Source organism: Leptodactylus fuscus, chromosome 1 (assembly GCF_031893055.1).
Source record: "Leptodactylus fuscus isolate aLepFus1 chromosome 1, aLepFus1.hap2, whole genome shotgun sequence".
Lineage (NCBI taxonomy): Eukaryota > Metazoa > Chordata > Amphibia > Anura > Leptodactylidae > Leptodactylus > Leptodactylus fuscus.
In genome coordinates this window covers 120,617,961-120,640,510 of record NC_134265.1, presented here as the reverse complement: position 1 = coordinate 120,640,510, position 22,550 = coordinate 120,617,961, and the positions used below count along the sequence as shown (strand labels likewise).

Below are 22,550 nucleotides of genomic sequence, written 5' to 3'. Positions count from 1 at the left end.
GGACCCTTTTGCATGTGTTCTGGGAATGTGTTGAACTCAAGGACTTCTTGATTGGAGTACACAGAGTCCTCTGTCAGGTGTTTCACTCCTATCTGCCCTTCACCCCGGCCTTTTTCCTACTTCATTTATCGGATCTTCCTTTACGCTCTTACCGCAAATCCTCCTTGCTCCATATGCTCAATGCAGCCAGGGCCTGTGTTCCGGCCCTTTGGAAATCTTCCAAACCCCCCCCCCCCTTCCCTCCGTCATTGGGTCTGTAAAGTGGAGGACATTAGGACCATGGAGGATCTCACATCCTCCCTTCGGGACACTCATGTGGCTTGCATGGATGCCATAGCTTCTTTTCCAGGACACTCAGCCTTACAAAACCTTGGTTGGATGAATCCCCTTGGCAGATGCCTTGTTGTGGCTCTTGCTCTGGAGCCCTAGTATCCCTTCCCCCCCCCCCCACTGTTGTTTTTTGGGTTTTTTTTTGTTTTTTTCTCCTTCTCTGACCGGCATATGTTGTAATTGTATTGTTTTGTTTGCTAGTATATGGTCTACTTTTCTGTTCCTTTCCCCCATCCTGGATGTATCTTTCTTTACGTGTCCGGGCCGTCTGGGCCGATGTTTCTGGCCTTGCCTGCCCCAATGTTTGTTTTTGTTGTTGTTTTTACTTTAAATAAAATATATATATATATATATATATATATATACAATCTTTATTAAAAGATTATTAAAAACGGGACTCTTAACATAAATAGGAACGCCTACTAACATGTGAGGGTAGGGAATGGGTACCATTATTAGGACAGTGTAGATCTCCTTACAATCAGTAAATCCCCATATGACGGTGGTCAGCCTTTAGCTCAGTTCCTTTAGCTATCAGCTAGCAAAATTAATAGGAACCCAACGTTATTAAATGACCACCAGCAACATAAAGGAGATCTGTAAGAAGAGCATTCTCTAGAAATTTTGTGGTATAACAGAAGTGGGTAATTATATCATCCCCCCCCCCTTAGAATACAACTTGGGGGTGTTCCTAGTCCGATATGTAATTGAATAAAGATATTCTCCCTCTCCCTCTCCCTCTCCCCTAGGAATATTTCCGTGTAAGATACATTGGTGCTCTATAAAGCTACTTAATATTCTACACCATGCTGTAGTTGTTGGCTGTCAGGCTTTGACTTCATGAAGAAAAGGGCCAAGAAACTAAGGAAGTTGAAATATCCGAATATCAATGGTTTTTCACAAAATGGTGGCTTGGGATGTTTGTTAGTGACATGGTGGGTCATCTTTCAAACATTTTTGTGTTTCTTTTGAAATGCCTAAGTGTAACCAGCCATCAAACAGATTTTTAGAATGCACAAAGGTAATGTAATATCTGGATAGACTGCCCTATTGGACTCGTAGCATCCTCAAAGGTTAGACTTCAGAAGGAACTGACTAAGGAGGTCCTTTCTGTGTGTTACAATTGATTTTTCTCTCTGAGCTTTTAAAGGAGTAAAACATCAAACACGTTAAACACATCAATTACCTCTCTGGGAGTTTTCCATGTTGGTAAAAGAAGATTTTCTGAGTTCTTAAATTTAGTATCTTCCCCTCCTTTCAGTCCAGAGAATTTTCGAAGCACGGTGTAACAATTTTTAGGGGTTGTTAATGACCTGTCTACTGTTTGTAGGAATGGCTAGTCTCAGTAGAGGCTTCAGAAGAGACTAGCCTTCCTTGAATTTCACTAGCACTTTAGGAATCGTTTGTTTGCTTTCCATTACTATGTCATGCTAGTGAAGAGTTGACCATGCTAGCATTAGAGTCAGGACTAGAATGGGCACGCTCAATAAGACTTATGACATAACTGAGTAAATGTGATTCAGTATTTTCTTGAAGGAACGTAAGCCTGCCAACCTTGATGAAAGCCCCAGAGAGATTACACGGTGATGTCACTGGGATTTTCTGTACCAAAGCAAGAGCACCTTGGTCTACTCGAGAAATGTTTTGCATGGATTAAATAAAAGTAACCTCAACATTCATCAACCACCTCATGACCTCTGCAAAACCTGCTAAGGGCAGTTCTGGTCATTGCACTTGACCACTATTATCCTTGTACTGACAAGTAGGACTGAGGATGAGACCTAATGGGGTTATCACGATGTTATGGGCTTTGTTTTAGAAAAAAAATAGTGTGGAAGTTGTATGCCTCTATACCGGCAAGTGTAGTTCCCAGATTTTCATGTGCCATATGGCAGGTCAACTGAGACTTATGGTTAGATTTTGCCTATATGCCAGGATCTTTCTAGTACATACAGCAAATATTGTAATGTACAAATCTATATTTCTATGTTCTTTGGTTTACTTTTAGTTTCTAAGTACTTGTCTCCTTTGAGTGTGTGCTTTTATTTACTGTTCTACCGACATCTGCAGTCACAATGTATTTTCTACAACCTGTTGTCTAGTTTTCATGCTAACATAAAGCGATCCATAGGAATTCTGGATTGCAGCGTGTGCTTCTAGTACTCTTGATAGCTGTAAGCTGCTGCGTGCTGCACTGACTTTAGCCGGCTTTCCTGCCAGCTGACAGCTTGGTACCATGCAGCACACAGGATTCTCCTGACTAGTACAACTATTTGCTATATAGTATTATCAACTAGTTACGTCAGCATCTCTATGACCTATACAGCTACCTCAATCTTTTTCTGAGCTTTATTTGTACTGTGTAAATATTGGCAATTTAGTCATGGGCAATCTAAATCTTCTCATTGTACATAAAGAAGTAGTAAGATCCACAGTTGTATATGCGTCATGTCTTTTACAGTATTTGTTTTCTTATAAAGAAGGAACAGTTTGAAATTTCACCATTGAACATCATGTTATAAATTCAATATTTTAACTTTTTAGAAAAAGTACAGAATTGTGCAGTAGAAAATCACATAGAAAATGTGCATGAACTTCAATGGGTCTATCGTTTAAGTCAAAGTCTAGTTTGTCAGGCTCAGACTGTCCCGGAGATGTTAAGCTTAGTCATCTGAATGAGCCCCTGACAGGAGCAAACATGCTTACATTCAGTGTATGTATTTTCTTATTACATGCGGAGGCAATTATTTCCTATAAAGTTTTGGACTTGTTTATATCAGGGAGGATTCCCGAAAACCTACAAAAGGTCGCGCTGCTCTTCACTTTCATTTGACATGTCTTCTTCTTTGCCTATGGCATTTACTTTATGACCTCACTGTGCCCGTCTGCGCGTTTCATTATTTTATAAACAAGGCTGAAGTGATAGCAGAAAAATGCTGCACACATGTCAGAAGATTTCGTAGAACCCTACTAAGGTCACACTTCTCCTTTTATCACTTGTGCTAAAGATCTTGTTTTTTACATTCCACACTATGAGGAGGGCTTTACGGTCTTGCTCATTTATTAAAGATTTCGGAGTGGTGGGTGGCATGTGTTTTCACTTATGTGATATGTAGGACAGTGCACAGACCATGTAAACCGTTTAGCTAAAAGCTTAGCCACTTAACCATTGTTGTGGTGCCTCGGGATCCTGGCAAATTATATAGATAGAAAATCTCCGATTATAACCACTTTTATGAACACAAGTTGTAAATTTGGCAGATGATATGGCACTTCTTAGTAACATAAATATGGGGTATGTATGAAAAGGCTTATTTCTTAGTTCTTCATAACCGCATAGGCACGAGCTTAAAGGGAGCCTGTCACCAGAATGGGTGCTGATGGGTTAGTCACCTGATGTTCTTCTCAATATGCAAGTTAGGCCCAGTTCACATCTGCGTTCGGGCCATTCCGAACAATACTGTGCAAGCGGCCATTTTCTTGTGGCCTGTGGGCATGCGTAGTCTGCTGTGCCCGAGGCCTAGAAGTTACAAGCCACCGCCGGAAGAAGAGGCTGAAGATGACGCTGCTGAAGAAGACGGAGGCGGCGCTGGAGAGAGTTCTCTCGCAGCATTGGGGATGCTCCAGTGCTGTTCAAGTGCTGGGGCCCATCCCCAGTGCTGCGAAAGAGCTAATTTGCATACCAACAAGAACCAGGATTGTAGGCGAACAGCGGCGCGGAGAAGACAACGAAAGGTAGGAGAAGAATAGCCTTTCTTAAGGCTATTCTGACGTGGTACCTAGAATAAATTGTGTCTCAGTGATAGGATCCCTTTAAGGGGAGACTGTCAGGTGAACTATACCTAATAAACCATGGACATTGAAAGAAGTAGAAAGCTAGAGAAAATGACTTTATTCACATATGCAAATATAGGAGTAATACAAACTCATTTGCATTTCTTTTCTCTGCAGGTTTAAAGGGGTTTTCCAGGCAAAATTGGACAACCCTTTTAACTTTTTAATCAGCTGGGGTATTGAAAAATTATTTTAAAAATTCTTACTCTCCAGTCCTCCATTCTCTTGTCATCCCAGTGCATCCCAGTTCTTCTGCTGAAGGGGTCTCTTCCAGATTTCTGTTGATTCCTCTTCCTGAGGCCGTTGATTTGATTCAGCGGTCACGTGAACGCTGAGGCCAATCAGTGGCTTCAGCGGAACTCTGGAAGAGTACCGGAGAAGCTGCTGGAGCAGAAGAGCCAGGACATTCTGGGAGGAAACTGGAGAATCGGGAACAGGTGAGTATGACTTTAAAAAAAAATAAAAAAATTTCAATGTCCACGGCTGATTTCAAAATGTGTCCATTTTTTGTCTGGACAACCCCTTTAATCCCATTGGCAGCTACAAAGATGTGTTTCTGCACCTTTCCCTTGGTTTATTAGGCATAATTCTACTTACAGACTCCATGTAGTGTTTCCCAAGTGCTGTGAACACTGAAGTCTTTTGGCAAGGCTGAGTTTTTTCCCTATTTATTCTATCGTGAGGTTAGAATAAATAGGAAACGCACAGCAGATTTTTTTGTAAAAAATCTGCAACTGAAAAGTAGTTGACGACCTCTGAAGAAGACCAGGCGTTAGTGGTTACAACATCCCTATTCAGATTAATAAAGGAACTGATTTTCAGTAACAGATTTTCTGCAACAAAATCTGCTATTGTGGAAGTCCCTACTAGAGGAACTCTGCTACTGCTCACTGGTCTGCTACTGATGGGAAGTGACAACTCAAGCTCCAGGTACATAATGTACCATAGATTTCTAGTGTCCCCTCCTTGTCAGCTTGGGTCCTGATGGAAAGGGGCTGCAGATAGGATAGTTATACCACTTAATGTGGTGAATCAGGCCATGAAAAAAAATTGCAGTTGAAAATAAAAAAAAAAATAGGCAGGTTGGTAGCAGCTTTTACCTTCAATTTCAAGTGGTCATACAAATTTGGTGAACATTTGCTGAATCTGCTGTTTTTGTCAGGACCAGATGACCATCTAATGTTGAGGACACATGCATAAATATCTCATAATTGAATGTCTCACTTATGGGAACTCTATCTGCTTCTAGAATGGGGCTCTAAAGCTGCCTGAGTGGTTATTTCTGTAACTCCCATATAAGTAAATTGAGAGGTGCACATGGGTAGCCCCCTCTTAAATCGTATTTGAGAACAAACTGTTCCCCATTTTTGATATCGGTGGATGTCCAAAAGGTGGGATCATTCAGGTATGTGTGACATATTTTATGGCTATAGCTATACATTCTGAGATAGGACTTTTAGAGGTGTTTTTCGGTTGTAGTGTCTGAAAGTGCCTCTGCGTCTTCCCTATGACTGGCACTCCATTCACTTTTATGAGGCTACTAAAGATTGTGGTCCTGGAAGCCCCATGGAAATGAATGGAGCGTCAGTTGCTTCATTCACAAGGAGGGTTTGTGGAAATCTTTGGAACTCAGTTCTCCAGGTCACTGTGGATCCTATCAGTCGAAACACCGAGTGATGTGATGCTCCTTTCATTGTCATGTAGTTTAGAGCTGAGGTTACTTTTCTTATTTCATCTAGGGAAACTTAGTGGGTGATGTTCTCAGAATTAGTTCAAGGGAAAAGTGGTGCAGCTTGGAAAGCAACAAGTTGTATGCCAGGACCCGTTGTTCTAAGGCCCTCTAGAAAATGTAGCCATCAATCTGAGTTATTGCTATGGCAAATGTTTCCAATTGTTCCTATGCATTAGTTTTGATTAATATGATTTTCATTCTTCAGGAAACTGCTTTTTAATAAAATTGACAATACATTAACTGTGTCTAAAGAGTGTGGGTGGCAATTCTCTTTTGTTGGTTTCCTTCACTCCACTGAGAAACTATGTAACATGACATGGAGTCTTATGGAAAGGTCTCTGAGTGACAGCCAATGACCATAGAGTTTATTTTTGGAATCTTCTGGATATGGCTGTTGTAGATATCACAATAACAATGTGTAACTTGGTGGTGCTGTTTCCTCATGCCCTCAGATGCTCTTGTCTGTGTCAGTCTTTAGAGTCTTATCTATAGGAAAATGCTGCTTCTTGTTCATTTAGAGGGTTGCCTTCAAGAAAAAATAGTCTCTTGTGTGCACGACCTATAGTTTTGTTGCATACTTTACAATGGAATTTACTGTGTCATAGGTTGTCTGCTGGCAACTTTTCACGTATGACTTCATATTGCAGGGTGGGTAGCATTGTAATATGGTGCAATGCAGGATATATACATGTAAATAAAATATAAGGTCAATTCTAGTAGAAATGTTATAAACATTAAAGAGTAACTCAACTTTCAGACAACACTTGATTTTCTTTTTTTTTTTTTTTTTGTTTTTTAATCTTATTTTATTGAATTTTTAACAATTTTACAGTTCCAACACTTGATTTTCTGTCAGTATATGTGTCTTTAATTAGAGATGAGCGAGTACTGTTCGGATCAGCCGATCCGAACAGCACGCTCCATAGAAATGAATGGATGCACCTGGTACTTCCGCTTTGACGGCGGCCGGCCGCTTAACCCCCTGCGTGCCGGCTACGTCCATTCATTTCTATGCGAGCGTGCTGTTCGGATCGGCTGATCCGAACAGTACTCGCTCATCTCTATCTTTAATAAATTTTGTAATATACCTTATTAACAAATTTTGGCTCCTTTCTGTGAAATCCTGTTTTTTTTTTTTTTTTCACTCTTTCCCTTCTTTCTGTATTGAGAGATGTTTCTCAGTCTCAAAGAATATTGTACATGGGTGTACAGGGCTGTACAGAAAATGAGGATAGGGGAGGGTCACTTCAAACTGATATATTTCAGACATTATAAAATGTACAAATTTGCTTTTAAAGAAGAGATTCTCTACTTTCCAAAGATTTCACTGGTTGGAAATTCAATTGGGATATATATATGCAGCTGCATATAAATATCCTAACCCCGACTGTGTTTTCAACCAGTAATATTTAGAAAAAATAATTTAGATAGGTCTGCAACCTTAGTGTCGTATGAAAGAAGAGAATCTCCTCTTTTATAGGACACCAAAAGCAAGTTGATGTTTTATAATGCCAGACATACAACTGTTTGACGTGACCCTCCCCCACCCTCATTTTCTCTACGTTACACAGTTCTCAATATGGAAACGAAGGGAAGAGTGAAAAAAAATGCAGGATTTCACAGAAAGGATCCAAAATCTGTTAATAAAGTATATTGCTAAATTTATGACACAAATATTGCCAGAAAATCAAAACTTGTCAGTTTAGTTACACTTTAAGGCCAGGGCCCCACAGGCCGAAAATGGCGCTATTTGACCGCGGCGGAAACATCACGGGAAAAATAGCGTCGTTTTACAATACTTACAAAGTGGATGAGATTCGTGTGAATTCCATGACCACTTTGCAGAAAAAAACGCAGCGCGCACACGCTGCGATTTCCAAAACCGTTGCGGTTTTGAAAATCGCAGCATGTCAATTATATCAACGGAAACGTCGGTGGCTTTCCCATAGATGTAATTGTAACAAAGTCCACGGAAGAAAACTGTGAACTTTCTGTGAAAAGCGCTGCGGGAAGAACCGCAATGCGTTCACGCTGTGGTTGTTCCCGCTGCGCTTTAGCGCGGCGGTTCCGGCTCGTGGGTCTTAGCCTAAGGGTTTATTGTGAGGTTTAGCAAAATGTCTGTTATTACAGCATTCAGTTCAATGGGACTTAGTAGAGTAACCGGAACAACACATGGACAAGATCGGTGCTAGTAGAAAAGGACACTTTTCTACCACAGAAATCAGTTTAAAGCCTCTGGTTTCCACCACAGATATACTTGTGCTTCCCCATGCTGCTGGTCTGACTTTCCCTTACAAAGGACCAGACCCCGCATCATGCTGCAGGTTCAAGACCTGAATCGCGCAAAGCACTTTATGTTGACAAACCATGTATTGGGCTTGAAACAGCCCTTGGCTTTCTGCTCTGTATCTGTACTGTTTGGGTAATAAAGGAGTTTTTTAGCAGGTGGTGAGGGCCACAATTTACTTTTTCTTCTCAAGTGTAAGACCCTTCGTGCTGCATTTTTGGTCAGCAGTGTATGGATAGGACTTATTTATTACTGTGGGATACTTTTCTTTACAATGTATTTTTGTTCTATAGATTTATGTGCTAATATCACATTTGTCATTCTGATATATGTAACACATTCCATGTCTACATACATTGAACTTTATATACATTTGGAAAAATCCAGCAGTATTCAGAAATCCAGCAGTATTGTTAGAATGTATTTGCCACATAGAGACAATACAATGCTATTTACATGTTACATGGAAAGAAGTAGATTTTGTTCTTACAAGTCACATGTTTATACAGCGTGATCTCTTTGGTTAAGGGTGTGAGCTATTTGCGGAAGCGCTTCAGTATCAAAGTACTAAACCCTCCAATTCTGATAAGTCATGACCAGCAAATGATAATCCAAACTACCTTAAGATGATTTACTGCATGCCGATATTGCTGAAGGCCATACTTTTATCCTGATTAGATGCAAGGGATATCCAGATTCACTGCAATGAATTAGCACATAATAAGAGATTGACCTAGCCGACAGCTGCAAGGGGAGAAGCGCACGCTGCACAGTGAATGAATACTCTATGGCAAGTCATGAGCCTGCATTAGATAGAATAATATACATGGTCTACAGTGAGAATAACTGTCCTCATAGAAATTCAAATATGTTATGTATACATTCTATCTGCATTTGGTTAAAAAGTAAAACTTTTAACCCTTTTTTTATTTAGTTATTTTTAAGCCTTATCTGTTATAGAATATTCCTATCCATGTACCTCATTGAACATTGCAGTGTAAGGGTGCATGCACACTACATAACGCCGGGCGTGTATGAGAGCCGTACACGCCGGCGTTACAGCAGGGCTGCCGAGCACTTCCCATTCACTTCAATGGGAGCGCTCGTAAACGCCGCTGTTACGAGCGCTCCCATTGAAGTGAATGGGAAGTGTTCGGCAGTCTGCTGTAATGCCGGCGTGTACGGCTCTCATACACGCCCGGCGTTACGTAGTGTGCATGCACCCTAATAGATTGTCTCTGTTGTCCATAGAATCCAGTCATTTTGTTACCTGCTCTTTGAGAAGTAAGAGGGTTGTTCAATTTTTTTAAAAAAAGTTTTTTATAACATATCCTCAGGATTGAAGATTAGTGGAGTCTGAGACAGGGGCCGAGTGCTTCAACCTATAAATCTCATGTTGTTTGTTTCCTAACAGCTGTGCAATGTGAAATGGACATGTACAGTGTACACCATGAAGAGATGACGGTGCTTGTACCAGTGCCTTAGTCCACTTAAAAAGCTGATCCGCATGGTTTCCCGGTCTTGGACCACCACAGATCTCTTATAATGGGGATATGTTATCGATGTAAAGGAGTTCGACAGTCCCTTTAATTCTTATTGGTTGCTCAGGGAAGACTGTTTTTCTATTAGATAGCCTTAATAAATGAGGCCAGGGGTATGTAGAGGTAGCACTTACGATCAGTTCTTGGAGCCCCAGGGGACCCAAAGACCTTTTTTCGACATGAGAAGATAACATTATAGGTAGCACATGGATAGGTGTAGGCCCCATTACATATTGTACATTAGGGCCTAGGAGCTTCAAGTTATGCGTCTAGTGAGGACCCTTGAGTTTTGCCTGAAAAGATTTTTCAGTATTTATGTTCTACTTGTTTCTATCTATATATAAAAATATTTTTTTAAACATCTTTGTGTGTATACACTTACAGATACATATATGTATGTATAATAGTGCAACCATTGTGTGAGCTCATATGTCAATCTATACATATAACACGGTATTAGTTGTAAATATAATATACATGTGTAGCTTCTGATTCAACACATGCGTTTGTTGGGCCGTTGTAAAGGTTCAGAGTTATTCCCCGCTGTGTCATTTTGTAGGTTTACAATAGGATTTCCTGTTCAGAAAAGGAAGAAGGGTGAACGCAGAAATAAATGCTTCCCCTGCAGATTGTAGTCTTATCTTTTATCTTCTATATCCAGTGGTGCAAATACGGTCTGCCTAGGAGTATATGGTTAAGGGCCTGCTCATATACAAAGTTTAATTGTTTTGCTACTTTTAGTTATATTGAGTTTTTTTTTTCATTTGCTGTCAGTGAATAGAAACTGTGCTTAAATTCAGAGGCTAAAAACCTGAACATGCTTTATGCTTCGGTTGTGTGAACATGCACTAAGATTCTGAACCTGCACAGGTATGTTGGAGCGATAGAGGAAAGAGGTTTATTGAGTAGCTGAATGCATTACCTGAACTGGATACAATTGTATCAGACTCATGCACAGGATGAAACCTCATAAATACAAAGAAGTTTCCATTCACAGGAAGATGATTTTGAAAATGTAAGGAATATAATATAAAGGCTTTTGTGCTCTTTGGCAAAAACTTTTATTATCCCAATCCATCTGTTTTAGGAATCTATTAATTTCATGCCTTACGCTAGATTCACACTAGCATTGGAAGACCAGAACAACAGAGAGGCGGACCGCTAAAATAGCGGTGACCCACAGAGTCCGATGGACCCCATTGACTATAATGGGTCGGTCGGGTGCCTGTTCCTCCGCTGGAAAAACTGTTTTAAAATGACAGAGTCCTGCGCAGAGGATTTTCAGGCAGACGGTGCAGTAGAGTCTCCGATGCAGTTGTGAATATAGTCTTAGTCTATTGTTTTTGAGTCTACAGCTCTTATGCAGATTTATGTTACTCTAATAATAGACCTCAAATCTTGTATAGTCTGAACCTGCTGTCACTTTGCCATCCATCTGTCCAATAATTTTTGTAACCTACCAATGTTAGTAAGAATTAGTGGACAGATGGAAGGCAGTGAGACTCTGGGATCTGACTGCTCTGAGGTCACCTTTAGTTATTACCAGGACAAAGTTATGTCTGGCTATGCCTTGTTGAGTGAGTGAAGGATGTATTTTATGTATTCCTATATTATCTTATGTATTTGTGATCACAGTATTGATTGATCATCTTTGTGCTTAAATTAACTTAGAAAGTAGTACAACAGTATCTCTTGCCAATTCCAATCTTTGTGTTTTGGAATAAGGTGTCTTCTGGTGAAATGTAAAGATCTCTACTTTTGGAATACAATTCATGATCTATAAGGGATATGTGGTGGTCTGATACTCTGCCCCCCCCCCCCCCAAATGCAATGTTTTCCCAGGCGATACATAGACATTGGAGCAAAATGCAACTGTTTAGTTCTCTGTAGTGGCCAGCCTGGGTTACTTTAGGTCAGCTCCCATTAACTTGAATGGGAATTAAAGGGGTTGTCTCACAAAATAAATTGACAAGCACCACAGCCAGGCTGAATGTTAGCAGGGCTTGTGACTGTCAGCATTCCCATTCTACCAGGTTGAATGTGGAGTGGATTGTCAGTTTACTTTGTGAGACTTTTAAGCTGCAGTGACTCAGTTCAGCCACTAGGCAGACAAACAAAGCTGTCTGCTTTCTGCTCTGTTTTGCTGAGAATGGCTGAACAGTTATTGTCTTCTCACATTTGCTGTTTATTTATTTTTTTAGAATTGGAGGTATGCAGGACATGTATCTGCATAAAAAAGGCAACAAACAGGTTTAACTCTTGCAACAAAGCACTGAACCACCTATGTGGGAGAGCCAAAAAAAAAAAAAAAAATCCCTGATGTATTTCTTTAACTAGACTGCCCATTGTCTATATACGTCTTTGTAGTCCACTCTTAACCCTGCATGGAGACTTTATAAATAAAACCTCCTTGCAAAATTATGCAGCTTTAGGAGCGGGGTATCAGCTGTTACTACAGCCAGACCTTCCGAAGTGAGGGCAGGGATAGTTTATTCTTTGAGTGTTACATATATATCTATGGGAACTGCCATGATCATACACATTACATCTATGGGAGCCGCCATAATGCAGCTCCACTACTGGCCCAATGGTTACTTGATCACTAGGAGCCGGGAGCTCCGTGAGCTGCTGGGTCCTAGAGGAAAGAAAATATTAATGCCATTAGCACACCCATGTGTCACATTTGTAGAAAATACCGTAAGGGAGAAAACTATTTCAATTTTTTTTACAGTAGGACTTATGCTATTAAAATAAATAGATAAATAATAAAAAATACATGTTCCTTCTCCTTTATTGTTTTGCATTTTACACCCCCCCCAAAAAAAAAAAAAAAAAAAAATTGTAGGTAAATCTGATAAAATGTCTTCTCTGATTCACTGTAAAGTTTACAACACAGATATCTTTGACTCCTCAGATCTCCACAGTGGCCCCTGCAGCCTATATTATGACACCCAGTGGCACAATAGACTGTGGGGCATAATAGAGGTTGCAGGGGGGGTCGTTGTGGGGCATAATAGAGGTTACAGGGCCTAGGATACTTCTAGCAGGCTTCGGGCCTGTCACATCTGGGACATTACCATACAGGCCCGAAGCCTGCAGTAACTGTAACAGGCTGTTACTACTAGCACAGGCTTCGGGCCTGTATGGTACTGCTAGCGCAAGCTTCAGGTCTGTATGGTAATGTCTCAGACCACGTGACGTCTGGGACATTACCCTACAGGCCCAAAGCCTGCTAGGATTAACATTGGATCCCGGAGAGGTGAGTAACACGGTATTATGTTCCCTCACCTCCCCTGGGGTTCCGATTATTATACTCATGGTTCTGAAAAGACCCCCGAGTATAATAATAGCGGTTGTGGGTTCACGGCCTGGGCTCAGGCCTACTCAGAGCCACCCCCCGCGTCCTATAGTAGAAGGGGAAGCAGGGGGCGGCTATGAGCAGGCCCGGTGAGGTAGGTAAATAGGTCGCTACCTGCTTGCGATACTCCAGCAGTTAGCGGCCTATTCTAAAACTTGCCAACCTCGCCGCTGCTGCCGCCTCTTCACTTCCCCGGCAATAAGACGTTTTCGTCTCAGCGCAGGAGGCATGATGACGCCACCTGCACTAATATGCAGAGGTCTAAACCAGTGCAGGAGAGGGTCGCTCGGGTTGTTTTCAGAGCGATCCTTCTCCTGCTCTAGTTTAGAAAAAAAAAAATTGTAAAAAAATCTTGAGTGCCGCTTGAGGCCACCACCTCACCTCGCCTCATTAGAGGTGCAGCCCTGATTGGGCGCATAGGACGAAGTATGTGTATCAAAATGGCTGATAGTGCACACTCCTATATTAACCCCATCTACCTCTTTACTTTCAGTATTCGAAGTGTGATGCAGAAGTATCTCGAAGAACGAGGGGAGCTGACCTTTGACAAGATATTCAACCAGAAAATAGGTGAGGACGTCATTTCTTTATGCAGTGATAAGAGTCCTGGCCTGGAGTCCTGAAGAGTTAAGAGTTTTCTTTTCCAGATCTAGACAAGTGATAATCTTGTGGTGAGCAGAATGTTATGTAGATGAGTCTGCAGAGATATTGTAGCTATTGTTTTGCAGTGAATTTATTATGTACAGATTATAGGGAATATGAATGAATGTAGGCCGGGTTAGTCATTTCACTGAAAGTGTTATCCTTCTACTAATCTGCCTTCTTATGTTAAGGAAAAATCTTTTTTTTTTGGCTTGCCTGACAACAAATGTGAAATTAAGTGAGTTTTGGCGCAGAACTTTTGTTTAACTCTTTCCCAACACAGCCATTTTTCGATTTTTGTTTTTTACTGCCAGCCCTCCAAAGGCTATTTTTTTTTTTTTTTTTCCCATTCATAGAGATATATGATGGCTCAATTTTTGCAGGACAAATTGTACTTTGTGTTTGGTACCATTTAGTATTCTGCCTGATGTACGGGGAAACTGCGAAAAAAATTCCGAATGAGGTGGACTTAGAGAGAAACTGCATTTGTATGACTTTCTTAAAGGCTTTGTTTTTACAGCATTCAGTGTTGGCACTATTAGGCCCCTTTCACACGGGGAGCGGAAGGGCGGATTTTGGCGCCGCGTCACTCTCGGGTCAAAATACGCCTCCCATGACTGTTGCGGCTTCCCCCACTGGAGTTGGCTTAAATGAATGGGCTGACTCCGGAGGTTGCTGCCGCGAGGCTGATGCCGCTGCTCGATGATCTGTGGCATCCGCCTGAAGAAAGGGCAGCTTGCTTCTTTTTTTCCGCTAGCGGCAACAAGAATGCTAGTGGTCTCCATAGACCACCATTGTGAGGGGGCGGATTATGATGTGGATTCTGCACCATAATCCACCCCCGCTGTGCCCATGTGAACTAGCCCTTATGGTCTTACCAAATTTCTATAGTTTTTTTTTACATTTTAACACCTTTAAAAAAAAAATAAAAAAAAAAAATTGAAAAAACTTCTTGATAATAGAAGTATGCTGATAAGCCTGAGGGCATTCCAATAGGTTCCCAGCTGTCGTAGCAATTGATTGCCGCCCTTGGATCTCGTTCCAAGCCAACACCGATCGTAGGTAAGATGGTGGCGCCTATATGCTGCTGGGAAGATGATGCCTCGGTCAGGTTAGCATTCGATTTTGATTCTAGTTTGTCCCCACCCCCTTGGCCTGCACATTTGGTCATGTAAATGAGCCCTTAGACTAGATGGACTAAAGATATTTTATATTCTAATGGCCCATACACGTGACTGTGTTAGCACAGGTCACCTCAGGGCAGGTCCGATTTCTGTTTGTTTTGTGATCCAGGCTAAGTAATAGTCTATGGATCTGGATGTCATATCATCCATATGCTGTCCATGCTGTTTTCCCACTTACCCTGCGCATGCACATGTTTGTGTGCATGTCGGTATAGGAGATGCAGAGATATAAATCGTTATCAGGCCAAAAGACCTCTTTACAATATAAGAAAACACAAATACTATAGAAGACATATGTTAAGTTGGGGTCCTGACAAGTCAAGTTGCTTATCTGAATGTTGCTGAAGGCTATATGAGTCTGTCTTGGGATAGAGAGATATGATCCATTTCACTCTGCTTTTTTCATGATTGTCGATTATTATTTTTTTTAGAGATGCTTCTCTTCTCTGTTAACAGCATTTAGTGATATAATTCACAGCATAGTCATGGCCATAGGTGGTAATATACTGGAGCTGACATATTGAGAACCATACAGAAGTTTTCTGTGTATGGATGAGAAGTAGATAAGCTGGGACATCATCCATCGTCAGTAGTGGATGTAGTGATTAATGGTTTATCTTCTGTTGTAATTCTGTTTATGTAATTTAAGTGATTGCTGTAAAGAAACCCCATACAGATTAGGCAAGTGTCATTCTTTATTAGGCTTAGTGGCAAGAGTAAAAAATTACAGAATTTTTAGTTTTTTTTTTTGTTTTTTTTTTTTGGGGGGGGGGGGGGGTTATGTAGTGACATGGAATTTTTTTTTTTTTTAAAATCATCAAACATTCTTAAAAACTATGCCTAACTTAAACACTTGGAATGTGTCACTAGAAAATGACCTATTCCTTAACCCCTTACCTCTCTCTGCCATACTGCTGTGTTTCTCCGAAAATAAGACCTACTCCGAACATAAGCCCTAGCTTCATTTCATTAAAAATTAAGTGTCCAAACAACTATACATGTAAAAAAAACAAGTAAATGTGATACAGCAGAAAGGATACTGCAGACCATTCATCAGTGAAAGCATACGCCCCAAAAACAATTGCACCCCCAAGAGAATCACACATTGTATTTATGAGAGCTATCTGCATAAGATTGCACTAGTGAGAGAGTTCTCCACAATAATAAGGGTGGACTACTGCTAGTGCTGCTTTCTCACACACAGATTTGGTAGTCCCGCTGGCATGACTGTTTTGTGGCTGCCTCTGGTCACTAGGGGGAGCTAACACTTGGCTGCAGTGGAACACTGATGCAGTGGCAAGGGGCCTGAGGCAGGAGTGACACAGATCTGTGTGTGAGAGCCCATCCACCATTAGCAGTTGCCAACTCTAAATTGGTTTGGGTGTAAGGGGGATTGGCGAGTGGATTCTTGTTAATGGGGAAGAAATAATACATCTCCTGAAAATAAGCCCTAACCTATATTTCTGAGCAAAAAAATAATATACTACTTATTTTTCGGGGAAACACGGTACGACATTGTGCTGAGTGTACAGTGAACGCTCAGTGGCTTATGTATAGTATGGCACAGAAGCTGGGTTTTGGGTCCTGGCTATACTAAAATGCACTGTCTACCAATAAATATTTGGACACAAATGCAAATGAAGATATCTGCGGTCCTGATGTACGTCACGCCTTCCGCCGTTAAATAGGAAATAGCATTTGCATTTTTCGCATGCAAGATGCCACGAAGTGCAGAGCTGTCCGATTTTGAGAAAGGGGAAATGGTCGATCCTTAGGGACATAGCAAGCGAACTGAATTACCCAAAATCAACAGTGGCCTATGTGATTATAAAGTGGAAGGTGAATGGTGATTGTCGAAATGTGCCCCGAGTCGGCAGACCCCCGAAGCTGGGAGATAGACACCGACGAGTGCTGACCAGAGAAACCGCAGCCAACCGATGGCTCACATACACCAGGAGTTTCACCAGGCATCCGGGAGTATTGTGTCCATCAATACCATCCGTAAGGAAGCATCTACTGGGTTCTATCAACTATTGGATATGAAGAAATGTTGTTTTTCTATTCTACCACAGGTGTCCAAATACTTATTGGTAGACAGTGTAGCTGGGACCCAGTACTAGTTTCCGAATCATGGAGCTTAACCTCTCAGATGCCGTGATCAATATCGTTTACAACATATGGTTGTTTAGAGGGATGAAATCTGATACCAATCGACAGCATACTGGCTGCCTTTTCCTATGACACACATGGAGCATGGACTTTTCTTTCCACCGATTTTTAGCAAATTTTGTGCTGGAGTCTCCGCAGGTATAAATCCAGCCCAAGTCAATTCGCCTTCATCCAAAATGACTGCAGCCTTTTCATAAATCTTTCGGAGCTCCCAGATGCAGAATGGATGTTGCACCAAACAGGAAGTAGTTTCATTCAGACAGGAAGTAGGGTAGATTTCCATTGTAATGAGTTTTAGTAAATCCACCTTGGCTCGCTTTCCTTGCATTCGCACGGATCAGAGCCAGTGTGCGCCTCGATATCCTCCCTCTACTCCAGTTTTCTAGCATAGAGGGAAGGATAAATTCACCCCATAACGTTTGAGGGTGGTGATATTTCTTTCACCGTGCTGTCAGTATAATTGTTGGTGAGAAGTTCATTAGGTGGATGTGGTAATGTTATAGTGTTTTCTTTTTTGCCGTGTCGCTTTACTTTACTATTATTTAATATAGCCATGTGTACTTTGTTTCTGAATTTATAAACTTTGAGGTTTATTAAAGCTGTTAATACAGATTCCAAGAAAAAATTGGACAAGAATAGGCCTGTTGCTTATTTCATTTGGATTTTGTCCCAGTAATGCCATGGAGCTAAAATGAATCATATACTTTTACATTAATGTTTGCAATGCTGCGATTCTCCGAGTGTTTGGAAAGGAAGATTCCGAGTTCTTCAGCTCGCTTTTATTGAAGCAATTCATCTTCTCGATTTATTCCTGTAATATGTGGATAATTTGACCACGCTTTAGGCGTACTGTGAAAAGCCATACTTTTCATGGACTCTGCAGGGAACACAAACTGTGCTCGGTTTTATAAACACACAGAAAACAAGTATGAACGTGTTTGGCTTAGTCCTTGGAATTTGGTTGGTAAGGTGATAATCTCATAGGCTTTTTTGGAAAATAATGGAATGTAGTTGACATTTAAGGAATATGTAAAGACCTGTACACGATGTATTAACCTTTATAGCTGTGACCTTGCTTGCCATTACCCAGCACTGAACGTTCTAGACAGTGCTTCTTGTAGAAATCTGGAAATGAAGCATGCTTACGCCTCGTTCACGTCTGTGTTGGTATTCCGTCCGCGGGAGTCCGCAAGGGCCAAACGAAATTGCAAGCGCGGTGCAGTAAAAGCACACAGACCCCATAGACGATAATTATAGTCTATGGGGTCCGTGTGCTTTCACTGGCACACCGCATGCAGTTGTGTTCGGTCCTCAATCGGACTCCCCCGGACGGAATACAAACGCAGATGTGAACAAGGCCTTACTGTTCCATTGCCTTGTCAGCTGCCATTGTAAGGCCTTTGGTTGTGTCTTTGAGGTGTAAAACTATTGACTGAATTGTATAAAGTTTGTGATAGAAATTGAAGCAGAAGTTTATAGGTATGTAAATGACTGTACTGAATATCCTGGTTAGTGTTTGCAGCCAAAACATTCAGTAGGATTGTAAAGTGTACAGTTACATTATTTATGCCATCACTTCTCTGATATAAAAAGAGCATGCCTTAGGCGGCCCATAAACGGGCACACAATTCTACAACCCAGATGGCTAATGAGAGTACTTTCCCTATGCCATCGATGTTCTCTACACACCACCTTATAGGTCTTTAAAGAGGACTTTTCATGTCTTCATGAATGTGCAGTTTTATATACTGCTAGAAAGACAGTGTTGTCTTTCCCATTGTGTGTCCCGGGGCTAAAGATATCGTTGCTGTTAATTTTGGCACCGAAATCTCCCCACTGTCAGAATGGCGTTCCTCATAGCTCAGCATCATTGCTGGGCTGTGAGGAACGCCCTCCCCCTGACTGTACTCTAACATAGCCTGTACTGTCAGAGGGGGTGTTTCTTACCGCCCAGGGATAATGCTAAGTTATGACGCTCTTCTGACAGTGAGGAGATATTGGTGACGAAATTAATGGCACCAATATCTCCACCAACAGAGTACATACAAGCTTTCTAGCGGTAACCGCACATTCATGAGGACGTGAAAGGTACTCTTTAATCAAGCCATACACATGAGACAATGACATGCTGCTATCCAATTGATGGGATCATTTGGATGGCAATCCCAGTATAAACTGACCAAAATCTAATGTGTATGCACAGCTTTGTAGCATGTAGCCAGCATATACATTAGAACATCAGTCTCTTGTGACATTTCATGCCAGGGCAGTTTCTGAATATCTAGCTCGCAGCAAATATATATCAATTTTATTTTTTATCACATTTTGTGCTCTTAGGCAGCCCCTCCAAAAATGTGCATGTTTAGCCTGGCCAAGCATGCTTGTGTTCTTTATGTGTGTTTTATCTATTTGGATCTAAAGGATCGGGCATGTTGAAATCTAATAACCCAATCCTGGTCTTCCTTGACATCAGGGGAGTCAGGAGCACCTCATACACACTAAGGGGCCGGATGGTGCCTCTGAAATCTGTGGTTTCAGGCCAACAGTAAGCTGATGTATATCCTGATATGTAGCAGGTTTAAGGTACTTTATTAACCATTTGAACACCCTATTTCATGATTATGAGGTTTATATTGAGTTTTACAGTATGACAATAACCTACATACAGCGCTCCATTTTTCTATTTTTGTTTGGCTTGTTCTTTTATATATTGGCTCCTTTTGGGTTACCTGTAGTGTTTGGCCAATCTTGTTTGTTTTTTCTAGGCATCACAGTGAAATGTTGTTACCAAACGTGTTCTGAACGTTACTACTTGGAAAGCAAATGCATAGGCCATTTGCCATCTGTTGTATTTTTTTTCTCTCCTTATGGTGGGGGTGACCTGTATTACTGAATACATATTGTTCCAGTTTGTTCTCGCAGTGGTAGCCATGTATTATGTATATATAACACGATTGTCCCGATCACGTGTTTGTTCTGCAACGATGCTGTAAACCTTCATTATGGCGTTGCCACCATTTTACATGCCTGTTTCTGTTCTTTTAAGGATTTGGTGTTACATAATTTTATGATACACAAGACATAGGTGTGATTTTTTTTTTATCAGATGTTGGCAGTAGAATCATTTCATGGGGCACGGCGGGCACTTTCATGAAATAAACACATTCATCCTGCAAGAAACAGATCTCTGTTTTACATCTCCCATGTGTTTTCTTTATCTATGCTCCGCGCAATTTATGTTTTGTGATTCATGTTCCTTGAAGGAATGTCCTGTGGTATATAATATTTATATCATCTGCACACTGGTGGAAAAACCTGTAACTCAATATAATTGCTGCAAGCCGGCGCTTTCTTGCTGCTCTGTGTGTTATGGAACAATTTTGCCTCTCACACACTGGTTTCTGTGCGCTCGCTTCAGACACCAAACCTGTAATTATTTCAGGTCTCCATAGTGGTTGACAAGAAATACACGCTGGTCCGTCATTCATTGTTTTGTGTCCTGGCTGCAGAAAACCCACCAGATACACCCTTATGTATTTGAGTACATGTTGGGATGGCTGACTTCCATTTGTTGCTGTATGTTAATTATTAACCGCTATAATCATTTTACAATCGATTGTGCCAGCTGGTGCGATCATTACTGGTGATAAGCGTGCAGGATGGACAAGGTTTTCAGTGGTCAGTCAGTGCAGGTTGATGCTGCTCTTACATTGACTGAACAATAGTAGCTGCCAATAATAATAATAATAATAATAATAATAATAATAACAATTATAAATGAATTGTAAAAAACAAGCAAGCTACCTTTTTAATAAGGAAAAAGATACTCAATGGCATACTGTACCTCAGCCAAAAATATTGCCTCTAAGGCTCTGTGCACTGTGGTGGAAATTTACCAAACTAAATGTGCCAGAAGTCTTATGCCAAGAAACTGGTGGGCATACCTCGCTCAAGATTTACTGTGGTGGTGTTACTTTTTGCACTTCATTGAAAGTGTCTTGAGAAAAGTGGCATAGCATAGAGAAGTATTAAAATATACCAAATAAATAAACTTTCTCCATTGCATTAGTCATACATTTTAGCATTTACAGCAGGAAAGGTTTTCAATGTTTACTTTAGCCATATCTATAGGCCTCTTTCAGGACTGCATGGGGACCCGAAAGACGGAAACTTGGTCCACTTTAAAGGAATCCTATCATTAAAACTCATTTTTTTTCTGTCTTTTTAGATGTCTTCTCCGCTCCGCCGTTCGGTATCTAATCCGTTTTTTGTCGGTATGCAAATGAGTTCTCTCGCAGCACTGGGGGTGGGCCAGTGCTAAAACAGCACGGGGGTATCCCCAATGCTGCGAGAAAACTCTCCAGCACCGCCTCCGTATTCTTCAGGAGCAGGCCTTCTTCAGGCCGTCCCCCCCCCCCCCCCAGTGCTGCAAGAGAACTCATTTGCATACCGACTAAAACCAAATTATATACCAAATGGCGGCGCAGTGAAGACATCTAAAGGTAGGAGAAAAATAGCCTTTCTTAATGCTATTCCTATGTGTTTGGCAGAAAAAAAAATAGAGTTTTAATGATAGGATCCCTTTGACTATAATGGAATTCACTGGGTTTCGGTATAAAATTGGCAGAGAGAAAAGGACTTTTCTCTCTGCAGATTTAAGTGGAATCCTGAACAAAGAAAAGCAAATACTAGTGTGAAATTTTAATTTTTTTTTTTTCAAAATTTGGGCCCTGTAGTTTGTCTGTCATTGTGTGTTTGTACAGTGGCATACATCTGGGATGCAAAGTTTGAATTCTCCGTGTGTGCAAAGTTTAGGTCTTTTTTTTTTTAATAATTATTATTATTATTTTCTTCTTGCTTTTGTAAATGCACTCGCAATTCCTAACAAAGGTGCCCAAAGCTGTCTACAGCTCAAATAAACATGAATCATTTTTAATTTCATATTCGTATATATTTGAAATGATAAAATACATTTGATTTAAAAACCATTTATACATATAATTATTATCCAACTATGTGAAAAAAACAAAAAAACAGTTCACTAAAGATACAGAGCCATTTAATGTGTACCTCCCAATTATAAACCACATTGCATAAATGCAAATAAGAAACTTTGAAATATATCTTTATTAGGGATATGTTTCTCTCTCCACTTTTTAAGCTGTTGTCCTGCTCCCTATCTTCAGTCTGACTACTGGTTTACATTTCATTTGTATCCGTATACAGCTTTGCACAGAGTTATATGGAGAAGGGAAGGGTGGAGTAGGCTTCTCCTGCCATCTTGGGTAATTAATTTATTACCTCAGTCTGTGCACTGGCAGCCTCTTTTTTTTTTTTTTTTTTTCAAATTTTTTTTTTATATTTAGATTGTGAGCCCCATATGGGGATCACAATGTAATTTTTTCCCCCCTATTAGTATGTCTTTGTTGAATGGGAGGAAATCCACGCAAACACAGGGAGAACATACAAACTC

The 22,550-nt window shown here is 40.8% G+C and overlaps 1 protein-coding gene across 2 annotated transcripts in view; it reads left to right on the top strand.

Annotated features, from left to right (window-relative positions):
• GRK3 (G protein-coupled receptor kinase 3) overlaps positions 1 to 22,550 on the top strand; it is a 210,248-nt gene that overhangs the window by 60,418 nt on the left and 127,280 nt on the right. For both annotated transcript variants that reach the window (XM_075276596.1, XM_075276595.1), the window contains exon 2: positions 13,576 to 13,652. In XM_075276596.1, coding sequence (XP_075132697.1) covers positions 13,576 to 13,652 — 77 coding nt within the window. The remainder of the gene's footprint in view (positions 1 to 13,575; positions 13,653 to 22,550) is intronic.